Source organism: Cryptomeria japonica, chromosome 3, assembly GCF_030272615.1.
Source record: "Cryptomeria japonica chromosome 3, Sugi_1.0, whole genome shotgun sequence".
NCBI classification, from domain to species: domain Eukaryota; kingdom Viridiplantae; phylum Streptophyta; class Pinopsida; order Cupressales; family Cupressaceae; genus Cryptomeria; species Cryptomeria japonica.
Window position 1 is genome coordinate 685,301,421 of NC_081407.1, and position 14,570 is coordinate 685,315,990.

Consider the following 14,570-nt stretch of genomic DNA (forward strand, 5'->3'; position numbering starts at 1 on the left):
ATCGCCATATCTTACACAAAACTCCATAAAATTTAATGAGACAATTTTTTTTGGAAACTAGAAACAAATATATTTCCATCCATATATTATAGTCCTCAATATGAGACCATTAAAGGGCCATAAAATAACATGTTTTAGACTGCAATTTCTGAAAACTTAAAAAAAAAGTAATGTAAGGATGCTACAAAAATAAATTCCTTCCTTATTCCATCCTTATCCAACCTTCAAAAACCTTCAACAACTCCTGGAATTCGTGTTGGAGGCCATATTTATGCCTTTTCCAACCAACAATGATCAATTACAATTGACTTTTAAATGACTTGACCCTTCACCTTCCACACACAACAAAAAATGCAAAATTGCATGACAACATTTGACAACATGACAACATGTCAACTTTTTACAATATTTTCCATATAACCCACAAATGACCTCCTAAGACTCAAACTTAATACAGATAAGTCCAAAATGGTCTAAAATACTTTATTACATTATCAAAACACAATGCTAAAGCAAAATTTACAAAATTGCCTCATGTAGGCATAAAATCCATTAGGTGCTCCTCCACCGGATGTTGACTTCAAATTATATATATTATTAGAATTATTGAAATGTAGTACCACTAATTTTTCAATTCTATTGTCAATAAATTTTTGATTTTTCTTTCAAAGACTCTGAACAATCTATTTAAACATTTCACTTCAAACTGATTATTAACAAACTCTTTATTATTATTTATCAATATTAAATATTTTTCATTATTTGATATCTCTTAGTATATCTTTACTTAGATTTTTTAAAATATAAATATGCTAGGTAGTTATTAATCGAAATTAAACATATAACATAAGTTTAAATTTAAATTAATTTACTACGGCCAAATGTGCATCCAACGTGCTGGATAGACGTTGGATATTTTTGTATGAACATATAAATACAGAAAACATAAGTCATCTCCAAACTTTTTAATTTATCGTTTTACCTTCAAATCCATCTGGAGCGGTTTTCCTGGGTAATAACACAAGCTGGAGATGCCTCGGAGGCGTAGAAGAGATGGCAACTCTCAGGGTATTCTGCCTCTTCGCGAGAGATCCTTGGCCCACACTGTCTCCTGCTGGTAATTGATCGGTTACTATGTCTATAACTACCAAAATGTGAAAAAGTATCAGTAGGGTTTGCATACTTAACTTTATGTATAGAGGGTTTTGCTTCCGTGCTAAAAAAAAGTCCACATAGAGCTTTGAGTAATCAGAATTAACGGTAGTTAAATGTTATCTAGCCGGTCGGTTCAACATTTGTGATCTCTCATCTCTGCGTTTTTTAGTTCAATTTGAATGTTCAAGGATATCACACTTTTGCTATAACCGTTTTTGGAGAACAATATCAATTTTTCAGCAAAATTTGAAACAACCTTTTCTGGGAAGGGTTCCGTCGACAATTAAAAACTTTGAGCCTACTTTCGAATCACAGAACAGGATCATCGTTGCTGTAGGAAGTGTGAAAACAACCTTTTCCAGTGAATAACAGCAAGATCATCAACTATTTGTAGTCGTTATAGGCCACTGTGTAGTGATGTATCAGACGTCCAGTTTGCACTTGTAAGCCAAACGGTGACTCAATCTTGAAGGTACAGTCTCTCGTGCGTAAGATAGTTCAAGAGTTACCCACGAGTTAATAAGGTAATGGGTGAGTCTGTTACTCATTGACTGAGCAAGAGATATTTACAATAAGCTATCTGTAAAATACTTCATCTACGCTCACGCGTGGAATGTTCTCTTGACCAACTGGATAGAATATTATGAAACATTTGGTTGAGTTAGACAATGTTCTTTCACTTCACTAACAGAGAATTGGATGCCTAACCCATTTCCAAGCTCCAACCCATCAGATAGAAGACTATCCAAATTAGGTTGAATGAGAAAACTGTTGGAAAAATGGAATCTAATAACTATATCCGAATGAGAAGTAGCTGAATTTTCTTGGCTTTGTCAAAATAAAGAAAGATGTCTGTTTATGGGTCAAACTAGCTGCCACTTAATGACCACTGAAATGAAATTTTCTTTTGTAAATGAAAGACATTTTGGGCCTTGTCAAGAAACTTACATGACTGCTATTATGGTGTTATGTATATTGCAAATGTTTTTAGTTGATTAGAGAGAAGATGAACATCATATTTGTCACTGTTATGTGGAACTGTGAGGATCAGTGTATTGTACCCCAGAAAAGGAAAACAGAGGTTTTACACATCACACCCGCACATATTAAGGCCCATCCGCTTGATTAGAGAAAAGATAAACTTCAGGTTTTGTTCCTTATGTGGAACTAAGACGAAGACAACATTTTGAATTGAGAAAAAAGGAAAATACTATTTGAGATTCTAACATAAAGCTAGGAATTGATTATTGAAATTTGAAATATTAACCGGTTTCCACAGCAGCATGGGATTTGAGGTCCATTGTATACTGTCACTATAAAGTTATAAACATTTAATATTTCTTAGAACATATTTCAATATCATATTATGAGGTTACTGATGTAAATTTTCAGTATTATAATATCATTATATGATTGGAATAGATGTAAGCAGCATGTGATAGCAAAAATGTGCTTAATGGTAAGCAACAGTTTTTTTGGTTAATTAGTGAGAGGCCCACCTGAAGAAAGATTCCATTAGGGATCCGGATAGCAAAATTACAACCAGAGCTATAGCTTATACTGTCATAAAAACTAAACCATAAGCAGCTACAAAATCAACTACAATCACTTTGCCACAAAGAGCTTATGTTTATAAAATGGCTCATAATAGGGGAGACACCCAGCCAAACTGGAACAGGACAATCACTCAACAAGGAACAAAAAACTAAACCAAACAAAGACCCAATTACATATTCAGGGTTTTCAGCATGTGCCTAGGAGACCACATTACAGATTTACTGACCAGCTAGTCCATTCCATACTCCCTCTGCAGCCAGCTTCCTGTCAATATCATGCTGTTCCTTTGGTTCTTTTGTGATCGCAGGGGCCATTTTTTCGTCTTGGGCAATCTCTGCCTTTACCTTTCCAGAATGTAGCAGCATCCTTCCATGACCCACCTCTACCTGATCCGTAAACTCTCAAAATATTAAAATTTAAGAACAAAAATTAAATCTATGGCTTTACTTGCTTCAATAAATGACAGTATTAAATAGACATGAATGTTGTTGAAATCAGAAACAAAAATCCTAGGAAATAAATTATTCAACACAAATAATTCAGATTTTTTACCCTGGAATCCTTGTGAGGGTAAAAGCCAGCTTGGTTGCAGCAATTGCTCATCTACCTTTGGTGGAACTAATTGAAAATGCAAGTTCAACAAGTGAGTATAACAGTCGTTCTTCCTCTACTAATCTGTCAAGCCTTTACAAACTGTAAAAAACCAATTCTTCTAATTCTCCTCAATAAAAAACTAAATTTTTCCCCTCATGCCAAATCACATAGTCTCCACCTATATTTATAGTTGCCGGAGGTGATGGAGCATTCTTCTTTGCCCTAGAAGAGTTCTCTGCAAGCTGGAATTGGAAAGGTTACCATTTTATTTTGTTTCTGATTTTTCAACATCCTGGGCAATTCTGCAGCTGTGGGTTTGGCCCCCCAGATTCTACCCTGCAGATGCAGGAACAACCCCAAAAATGTGGAATTGTCCTTACTTTTCCATCGGTTATCTGTCTCTGTCATTTTGTTTCAGTCTCTGTCTTTTTCGAAATCCAGCTGACTTCAAGATTTTATTTATCCTGATCCTTATGGATCACTGCCACACTATGATTAATCCTTCAAGATTTGCCTAGAGGATCACATTACAGATTCACTTCCCAGCTGGATCATGCCACCCTCCCTCTGCAGACAGCTTCTGTCCTGCTTGTGCAGCTCCATATCGATTTTTTCATAATTACAAGCCCCACTTTATTGCCTAGGGTTAATTCAGCCTACCCCTTTTCAGACTGCAGCAGCATTTTTGGATTGCCAGACTCTAAACGTTTAGTGGCAGAGGTGATCAACCACTTTGTATTGCTTCAAAACCTTCAGGAACTGCATGAAAGGATTTGACGTCTCTCTTCTCAATGCAGTCCAAATCTGACCCTTTTTTGTATCATGAACCCAGCCCAGCTTCTAATTCCCCATTTTTTGTCTTACAAAGCAAAAGAATTCTGCACTTATTGAGCCTCAAACTTTTTTGGTGAGCCCCTGATGAACCGATGTGTAAGACTGTCACAGAAATTCAGGTCCTTCACCCTGTACCAGAGGTGTCTGACAATTTTTTTTAAGGGCATCCTTTGTCTGGTTACAGACTTAAATCTTTACTGCCCAGAACTGCTCCCACAGTTCACAGAGCTTTTCCAACATGTAACTTAGATTGCACAGAGCTCACTGATAGTAAACTTCTTGTTGCTCCATGTGTCTGTGCTTCATGCATAACACACTCTGCAACAAAAAGGGAAACAAAAAATCACAAGTGAAGCATAACTAACTAGAGAATGTTCTCATTGAAAGGGTGAATGGCTCAAATGAATGAACCTGCAATTGACAAGATGATTTGCCACATTGTTCTTTTAAAGCAATGTAACCTGTGATGTCCCCAAACAAGCCCCCGTCCAGTATTCTTAATATTAAGAAAGCTCCTTGTATTATCTTTATAAGTGATATACTACATGGATAAGGTATTACAAGACTACATATGGAGTTTATCGCAAGTATTATGTGTATTATGTGTTAACATCATAAGTGCTGCCAACCTTCAATGTTGTCAAATACCGTAGTTACACAAGGGGATAACAAATCAATAAGACTAGAATTTATGTCAGCAAGACTATCGATTTAAGGAAAGAACAAATTACATTAGTCTTAAAGGGATGACTCAGATCAAAGGAAGCAGTCAAGTCACCAAGAGGTACGAAAGAAGAATACCGAAGGCCAGCTCAAGTGATCATTAGAATCATCATCCATTATATACACTGAAGAAAAACAACCAAACTAATAACCTTTATTTGCTATGGGAAGATTAGCACCGCTAAGGAATGTCTCCTTAATAATAATATTATCTATATATTCTAAAAGATGGGCAGTAACTAAATAACGTGAGACTGACGTCGATATGGAAATATTAAAAGCAAGACAATGACTAGACACTATAACAAGCAATCATTTAAATTGACAATATTGGTTAGTATTGGAGAATGCGACTTGGGTAATAACCTACGATGATCAAACAAGGAAGATAACTAAAATTAAGCATATATAATCATTAGTTAAGGAAATGATGAATGGATGAGTTCAAGGAAAAGACGTGTCTCTTAATGTATGAAGGGTTATATCCTTTCAACATGCCAAAGTATATATTGGATGTATATTTTCCGGCAACAAAAGGGGACTTATCCATATTTGGTTCACTCAAGGGAGTTCATTTGCGGCACTGGAAGTAGCAGAATAGACTAGGAAAATGCAGCGATCTTTATGAGGAAGAAGACACCATACATAATAATTAATATACTTGATGGCCAGACATTAACGACGCCCACCATTCATAGTGAAGTTGCAATGGGTACAAACGGAAGTATATTAGAAGTAAAATACTTGGAGTTTTGTATTCCCGATATTGAGCAAGGGGGAGTGTTGTGACGTATTCACACATTGCCCCATTGCAAATGGGGACCCCTACTTTTTGCTTTCTAGGGTTAGTCTTTTAGGTTCTTGGCTATTAGTCTTTGCATTGAAGGGTCGCCAGAGGGCTCATTAGGGTAGGATGGTCTGCTTAGGTTCAAATTGGTCAATAGGTGGTCCAGGTCAGGGTTTCTATTGAAAGTTTCCTCTTGGTTAGGCCTAGGAGCTTGTTAAGACTTGATTGGGAATAGAGGGATCTTTGTACCTTGCCATGAGTCTAAGTGAAAATCCAACGGTGGCCTTGCCTTTAAGACTTGGGGCATTTAGTCATGGAAGTGATGAAGAATTTGAGCACAATTGCCAAATTCGCTCCTGACCCTTCCAAAAGGACAAGAGCGAATTTCCTTAGAATCCTCTTTTGCTCCCAGTCTAGACCTCAAAGCTTACTCCTATGCCTTGACTGAGTGAGGAATGACCCATTTTTGCCTTGTGAACAAGTTGGAATGAGATGGGATGAGGAAATTGAACCTAAAACATGAATTTCGCTCCTTACCCTTCCAAGGGGTCCAGAGCGAATTTCTCTAAAAACCTCTCCTGCTTCTAACATGGGTTAAAATCCTTGATTCCACGCCTTGATTGAATGAAAAATGATCTATCTATGCCTTTGGAAATGAGTTGCAACCAAGTGAAACGAGGAAAAGTGAGGAATATATGCAAAAATGCAAAATTTCGCTCCTGACCCTTCCAAAGGGTCCAGAGTGAAATTCCTAGATAGGTCCTATCCTTCCAAAGGTACCTAAGCGAAATGGTTAAGATGCACTTTTGATCCAACGTTTTGAGCTAGGCACCTCCTTAAAGTGATTTGTTAGCATGTCTTGAGGTGAGAATAATGTGAATGAGGGTGAAGATTGAGTGTTTGGAAGGTATTTAAGACTAATTCCTCAAATTCGCTCCTAACCTTTCCAAAGGGTCCAGAGCGAATTTCCTTATATCTCCCTTCTTGGTCCGAATTTGCCTCATAAACCTTATCCCTATGGCATAGTTGATACCACATGGAGAAACCACACGATATCAGAAGAAAGATCTTATAAAACTTCAAAGCGATATGAGCTACCAGAGGAGGAGTGACTTGACCGTGAAGGGGTTTCATCAAACGCAAGAGTGCCAAGGAGGGTGCGCCACCCATCAAGTACATCAAGGACAGAGGAGGGTCAACCAAGGCAGTGCAAGGGTACGTTGAAGAAGCAAATGGTTTCAGAAGAGTTAATCAAAGTTAGCTTTTCATCACATTGAATATCGAGAAATACAACGTTCATTGACTAGGCAAGTGTGAGACAAGGTGGCATCCCAGTCACTGTTCCTCCAATTAGATAGGTCCACATCAACATATCCAGATTCAATGTACCTGACTCACCAGTGATGGCACAAACTTCGAGGCACGTACCCCGATTTCCTATTGGTTCACACTCGTGAAATGTAATTTTCTCATTGGCTAAAGGAGTTTGTTGTAACAAACTAATTAGGGTTTTCATCTTGTAATCCTAGCCATTGATTGTAAATCAATCAGAGCCATTGAATTGTAAAGAGCTCTCTATAAAAAGCTTCGGCTCTTCATTTGTAAAGGTTAATAGTTAGCTAATAGAGAATAGCGAATAGTTAAAGATTAGTCAATAGTGAATAGTCAGTAAAAATAGAATAGCAATTAGAGTAGATTAGGAAGAGAAGGCAAGGAATTGTTGCATTGATTGTAAATGAACTCCATTTTCATTGAAGTTATGGTGAAGTGTGTTGTTTCTTTGCAATATGCACGGTCTCTTGTTGAATCTTCATTTTAAATAATTAGATTGAATGAAGGAAGTTACTGAATGCACTCGCGTGGAATCCGCCTAGTCCAAACCACTAGCCTCTTGCTGACTATAACTGCGCCCTGCGTGGTCAACTGGCATTGAATGAGCTTAATCCCGAGTCGTTACGCATCTATTGTTCATGTATTAACTTGAATGGTGATCAGTGTCAGATGGTGTAATGATTTGAACATATTCGAAGCATCCCTTAGAAGATCGCACTGAGTTGATGTCAGATTGTTCAACCTGATGGTGAGAACCAGCCCAGTAGGACTCCATCTAGTCGTTCATCCATCTCCTTGCATTCTAGGTCTTAGATTAGATTCTCCAAACCTTGTACCTTTTGATATTTCTTTATCTTCCAGCTAGTAGATAGGATTCAAGTTCCAACAGATTAAACGCTCAGGCAGTCGAATGTAAGTTCCCTTGTGATTCCAGCATAATCACATCAAACCAAATTGAGCTTATCCACACGTAGAGACCCTACATATAAGAACCTTGGAGTCTTCTCGAATGATCTTTAGGCGAAATCTTTAGCATTCGAGGAAATTTTGTTCAAGAGAGGATAAGATACCTTGGTATTTTATTTTGTGTTCGCATGTGCATGAAAAACACATCAACAGGGAGTTAGGAGACATCGCATTGAAAGTTCACATCTGCAAAGGGATTTGTAATATTTGCATTACACGATAGAAGGAAGCTCACATTCCTAGTCAATTACTGATTCATTCCAACATAATCCTTACCATCCGATATTGGAACCATCTGTGAATTCTCAGAAGCGCTGGATCTCTTAATTGCTTCGTACAAATAGCCAACACCTTACGATGATTGTGTGTTATATTATGGGGAGCAATATTACAATCAGACAATTCAATACAACACTCCATAATATATCGTATTGGGTGACTTGCCAAGTACGTGGAAGGTAATACAAAATTGAACTGCCAACACGGAAGGGACATCGGTGCATATGCAGTGGCTAATTCTATATATCGCCTCCAATGTTATTTCATGGACGCTTTAAGGGTGAAAGAGTATATTGGAGCAATTTAGTCATTTATAGCCTTTGACGATCAAGTAGAGAGTGAGAACTATCATCGTGAAGAGTCTATTATTTTAATCTTTAGGCTCTGAGGAGCAATAATGATTTTTAACATTAAGGCATCTATCTGAAATATACAAATCAGTGAAAGTTATCAAGATAAGTCCTATCCTTTGAACTATTCCTAAAATTTTAAGTTAAATATCATAATAAAATGTCTTCAGTTTGGGTAAATTTTGTATTACAGTTCTCACCTTAAGTTGGAATTGTCGTCTCAGGATTAAATTAAGGAAATCCCAAAAGGGGACATTACATAACCGTCATCTCCACAAAACTTGAAGTGAGCTCCCTTGCATCTCTGAGGATTGAATCGAAGCACTGATTGGACATGTAACCATGTAATCTCAAAGCAATGATAACCCAGGAGTAATCCTTCCTATTGGATCTCTCACATACAAAACTCAACTTTCTAGTCTTCCACTAGAACAGCAGCCTCAACCCTATTACACTTGCCCCAAACTGAAAAGGCACCATAGCAATGCTCTGGATTGCGTCTGAGAATTCTTTTTGCACATGCAAGCCCTAGATTATCTCTCAATTGTCTCTGCACCTGTAGGCCTACGGATTGGGACTTAAGTTTCCTAGTTCCCAAAGGAGGGGTCTGTTAAGTGAAGTCAAGGAACCATCCTTTACTTAATCAATTAGTTCTTTTATCAAGAATGAGAAAGCAATAGTTGTCAAGCACGTAAAGTATAAAATGAGGGTTAGTAAATACGTTGGTTTAGTTATAGACAAACTAGGAACATGAGTTGCATAGATTGCTAGTTTTACTGAGAGCTACATTAAGAGACTTTGTTAGGATGTGGGTCAACTCAAGATTGTCTTTTCATCCATGTAGGACGTATTCCTGTTATCAGGAACATGAAGAATCCAATCCCAATAAAACATTAAACTGGTTAAGTGTGGAGGATGGTCTGAGGGTTTTATTGCAGAGAAATGTTAAAGACTTAGGAAAAGGGGGTCTAAGGAAAGGCTCAGGCACAATAAGCTATGAAACAAAATGTAAGGAAAGTTGGAATACAGATTTACTTTAAAAAGAGGGTAAGCCTAGAATAAACCTAGATATCATGGGACCTATGTATTGGAAAATCAGTTCTATTTAGGGAAAAACTGGGATAATCAGAGAAAGTCACCCAATATCAAAATGTAGGCTAAAATTGTTTAAAGCTGAATTGAGAGAATTCTTACGTCTGTGAAGCTTCTGTATACAAGACCTGGGCAAACCAAAAAAATAACCTTGAACTCGATAAGGGTTATTGAAAGGAACAAAAATGATCAGATGAAGAGATAGGAACAAGAAACATTGAGAAAAACATAGAGAAATTGGGAAATACACAGAGGCCTTGTAAAAACCTACACAAATTTGGGGAAAACAGGGATGATGGAAAATAGTAAGGAAGATTAGAAGACTCAGTGACCCAGATGTCCCTGAAATCAGGTATGTTATGGCAACAACATCCCCGCTCTGGTTATAAAACACAAAAAAAAAATTTGTTTTGGGCTGCACTGGATGGAAAACCAACGTTTCCCCCCTTTATTTAGCTTGGAATAACAAAAACAACAATTTTCCTGTTTCTATGAAAATTTCAGAATTTTTTTAGTTTCTCAATTAAATCTTTGAATAATTGAATTCCATTTATACTTTTGGTTTGGCAAGTCAATCCTAATTCCAAATAAATCAAAAAAGATTTGTGTTCTCTAAATTCATTCTTTATTCTTTTTTATGCATTATTTAAGTTTATTTTACAAATTTATAAATTTTTTGATATGTGGAGCTTTTGCCATGTCACAAGTCCAAGTCAAAATTTAGGCTTACCGAGTCCAAGTTTATGAACTATGGTGCAAACACAAAGCAAAGAGATGGGGATCAAACTGAATTGGTTCATGCACATGAACGTGAAACAATTCAAATGATGGTAATATGTCATTATTTTAACAGTTATTGATATGTGTTCTAGTTGTGAAAAAGTGAGATAAAATCATGGTGTCCTGTTTAAAGTTAATAGTTGAATTAACTTTATGGCTGTTAAGAAGTTAATGAAAATGACCTATACAGATGTTGAGGATGCAAAAGCAAATAGGCTGAATATAAAAACTTACACCAAGTGTCATGTCCTAAAGTTAGATTATGTGTCTTGAAAAACAGGAATGTTATAATTTTGTAGAAAATAAAAAGGACACAATAAGGCGTTTGTTTATCATAATTTTTTACAAGATTGTAAATCTAGATTTGGAGTCATGGCACAATTCAAGCCCAAGCAAGTTGAGCATGCAATTTCAGAAGATGATAACAGTGCTCCACAGGGACCTTCTCTCCCCACCACGCCCTCCTCCTCCCTCCCGCCCCCTAAAAAAGGGTTGTTTCCAATCTGGGACTTGAGGATGGGGACAAAACGCCCCCCTGCCACCCTCTATCAGCACCTGTAGGTGGAGAAATCCCTGCAAAAGTAGGGGACACAGGGAATTCCTTGACATCCTTGGGATAGCCAGGGGATGCCTGGATGTCCCTCGATTGTCTCAAGGCCATTGAGTCCTTGCCTATTCTGGCCAGAATTTCTCCGTGTCATGACAATAAATTTGATTTGTGTCAAGCCTTGAGCAAATAAATGACAGGATGGCATGTACAAATTGTTGATCTTGGAAGAAATAAAGAATATCTATAGGGTATTGGAAGCAAAATAGTCTATTAAAACAATTGCTATTGTTTTTGTTTACTCACATGCAACTTGCTTATCTTAAATTTAGGAAGTTGGTGATCAAATATTTCTTAATTCATTCATCATGAACACTTTGGGCTTACTAGAGATAGTGATATCAGAAGATTGGGGACATTTTGGGCAATATATAAGTCGAACAAAGATCAGGACTTCAAGGTGAGCAAATCCTATAAACTTGAGAGGAAAAGGATTAGAAGATATGAATGCCCCCAAAACATGTGTAACCTATAGGAGCATTTGCAAAACTATCAGTTGGGAGCACGCCATTAGCACATTGGTCAGGCAGGAGTGCCCATCTTTTTGGATACTGGTGCCCTTGTTGAGGGCAGAGAGTTGAAAGTTTCCAAAATTCATCTCCTAGTCTATCTCAATTCATTATACAGTCAGATCTAAGTTCCAGTCACTTCTAGGAATTTCTTAATCTTTACTTTTCATTTGCTAGTTACTATTGCAGCTCCCATTTTAATTTTGTTTAAGTTGATCAATTTGAGTGCATTTGTTTTTATTGTTGCGATACATTTCAGATTGTTTGCTAAATAACTAATACAGTGAAATAAAAATCTAGGTTGATAATTTGCTTTGTTTGTGCACGCTATTAATTTAAGGTTTAAAAAATTGTAAGGTATAAAATTGCCTACTTTGCAATCTCCACCTTATGTTTCCACATTTACTTTAGTGTCCATTCTTTTAGGTGTATTCTAGGACTCAATTGCTTGTTTTTTGGCCTTTACCTGTCATTGGATTGATTTGAAGGTAACCCTAGGCTTCATCAAACCCCTAAAACCTATCTTGAAAGTTTCAGATCCAAATTCCGAAAAGGACACCAAAGCAAAAAATACTAGTGTGTTGGACACCTATGTAGTCCAAATGCTAGTGTCTAAATTGGCAATCAAAGTTTGAAATTTTACATGTTGACAAAACCCTAATTTCTGAGATGCCCTTACATTTTTTCTAACAGATATCTTGATTAGGACCCAAATAAAACATCAACTTGACATTCTACTATCTTTCTATCTATTTTTTTTTGAGTTTTCTTGTTGCAGGATTATCAAGGCTCTAATAATGAAGATTGTTGTAGAAGATTATCCTCAGCATACCCCAACACTTCTCCATTGCTGATTTCTTCAAATTTCCGTTCTCCATAGTGTTGTGACGTTTTCACACATCACCCCATTACAAATGGGGACCCACTTGTTTTCGCTTTTTAGGTTAGGGTTTTGGCATCTTTGGGTTATGTCTGCAGTCTCCATCCTTTGCAAATGAGTCAAGTTTTTCAAAATTTGGAGGAGTCACCAAAATTAGTGAGGAGAAAGAAGGTCGAAAGAGTGCTTTGATGCTACGAATGTGCTTAGACAGGTTGAAGGAGTAGAATTGCAATTTCCTAGGGCAAATTTTGACAACTTCCTATTTTGTGGAAATCCGCTTTTTTGCTTATTGCTTTTTCATTTTTGGCACTTTGGGACCAATCAGGGAAACAACTTTTTCACTTGCTTTTTTATGCTTTTTTGGAAAGTTGACCTTGGATTAGGTCACTCAGCTCATGGCAATGATGTTCTTATTTTCTTATGAAAAGTTTATATCTCCAAGATCAAAAAGCAAGAAAATTCTCCAGACAAGAAGTTTATTTGAAGAAAGGCATTGATCCAGAAGTTCCTGAATGAACATGCTAGAAATCCATGGTGGTGAGCAAGAAAATTTACCAAGTGTTCAAACAAGAATGAGGAAATATCCTTGTTCAATGGCGAAGTCCACCCTATCAAGAAGAAATTATCCTTGGAAAGACATGAACTCCTACCTAGGAATCAAGAAAGTTCCTTGATCAAAGTCCAACTTCTACCTAGGAATCAAGAAAGTTCCTTGATCAAAGCCCAACTCGTGCCTAGGAATCATGGAAATTCCTTGATCAAAGCCCAAGTCCGCCTTGACACATGAAGAACTTCCTTGATCAGCACCCAAGTCTGTCCTATGCCAATTAAATGTTCCTCAACAACATAAAAAGCTCCTCAACCACTAGCAAAGTCTGCCCTACCATGTATGGAATCAATTCCTAACTAGGTGTGAAGTCTGCCCAAGGAGGGGGATAAGAGAAGGGGAAATTTGGCTAAGTATAGGTGGATTAAAACACGTTAAAAATTACATCAAAAAAGGTTGAAATCAACATGAAATTCACCCAAGTATTGAAAGAAAAGTGATAAGGTGAATAAAAGCAAGAAAGTTAAAACCAAGAAGAAATTTGCGTAAGTGTTACTTAGAGGAAAATTTGAAAGTTTGGCTAAGTGTCAAGGAAATTCCTCAAGCAAGAAGCAAATCTGTTCAAGAAAGATGAAGGAAAATTCGGCTAAGTGTTGGTGGATTGAAAGAAAAGTTGAAATCAAGTGCCAGGTTTGCCTGAGGATAGTCAAAATTCCTTGTCCAAATGTTAATTCTGCCTTGGGAATAAAAAAAATTCTTTGACCCAACATCAAGTTCGCCCAAGCATAATGCCCAATTGTTGAAAAGGTTCAAAACTCTATAAAATTTTGCTAAGCGTTGAAAAAGTTCGAAATTGCAAATTTCCAAGACATCTTCCGAGGGGATTTCAAAGTCAAGTTCCACACTTGAGGTCAAAGTTAAAGTGATTCCTTATGCAATTTAAGGAATTCCATCAAAATTCTCAGGTTCACGAAGGATTGAAGGCAAATTCTTCCAATTTCCCTCGGACTTTAGGATAACCTTCAGTCAGGATCTCCAATTTTCCAAACTTGCAAAGCAGCTTTCACTTCAAATCATCTTTCTTTTTTATGTTTTTTAGGGGAAAATGCTTCAATTTCCAAAATTTTCATAAGTTAAATAAGAATTATCCTTTGAAAATTGCTTCAAACTTTACACCCCAGGATGGGAATCCCCTTATTGTTTTTAACTTAGAAAATTTTCATGATTTTCAGGTGGTAGATGTCGACTCAAGGAGGGATTTCTAGAAAGACACACATGAAGTTCAAAGTTGGAGTCCAAGATTGTGACGAAATGGAAGAGAGTTGGGGATACTAACCTTGGCCATTTGGACCTCAGAGACTTCAAGGAAAGAAGAAGAAAAGAAGAAACAATCCAAGTAGTCCAAGACAAGGACATGGACATGGACATAGAAAGCCAAAGTTTAGAGCAATTTCTTCACTTTTACAAATCCAATCTAGAAGCAGCATTTTAACAATGCATCCTCATTTCTGTCAATTGAGGATGGTTTTCGAAAATTGGAAACAAATTGGATAACCACTTTTGCCACATGTGAAGATG

At 37.0% G+C, this 14,570-nt stretch overlaps 1 protein-coding gene across 1 annotated transcript in view; it reads left to right on the forward strand.

Annotated features, from left to right (window-relative positions):
* The first annotated feature begins 955 nt into the window (after positions 1 to 955).
* The window catches only part of LOC131051108 (membrane-bound transcription factor site-2 protease homolog), a 66,444-nt gene continuing 52,829 nt past the window's right edge, over positions 956 to 14,570 (forward strand). The window contains exon 1 of the mRNA XM_057985479.2: positions 956 to 1,117. Coding sequence (XP_057841462.1) covers positions 1,032 to 1,117 — 86 coding nt within the window. The 5' untranslated portion in view covers positions 956 to 1,031. The remainder of the gene's footprint in view (positions 1,118 to 14,570) is intronic.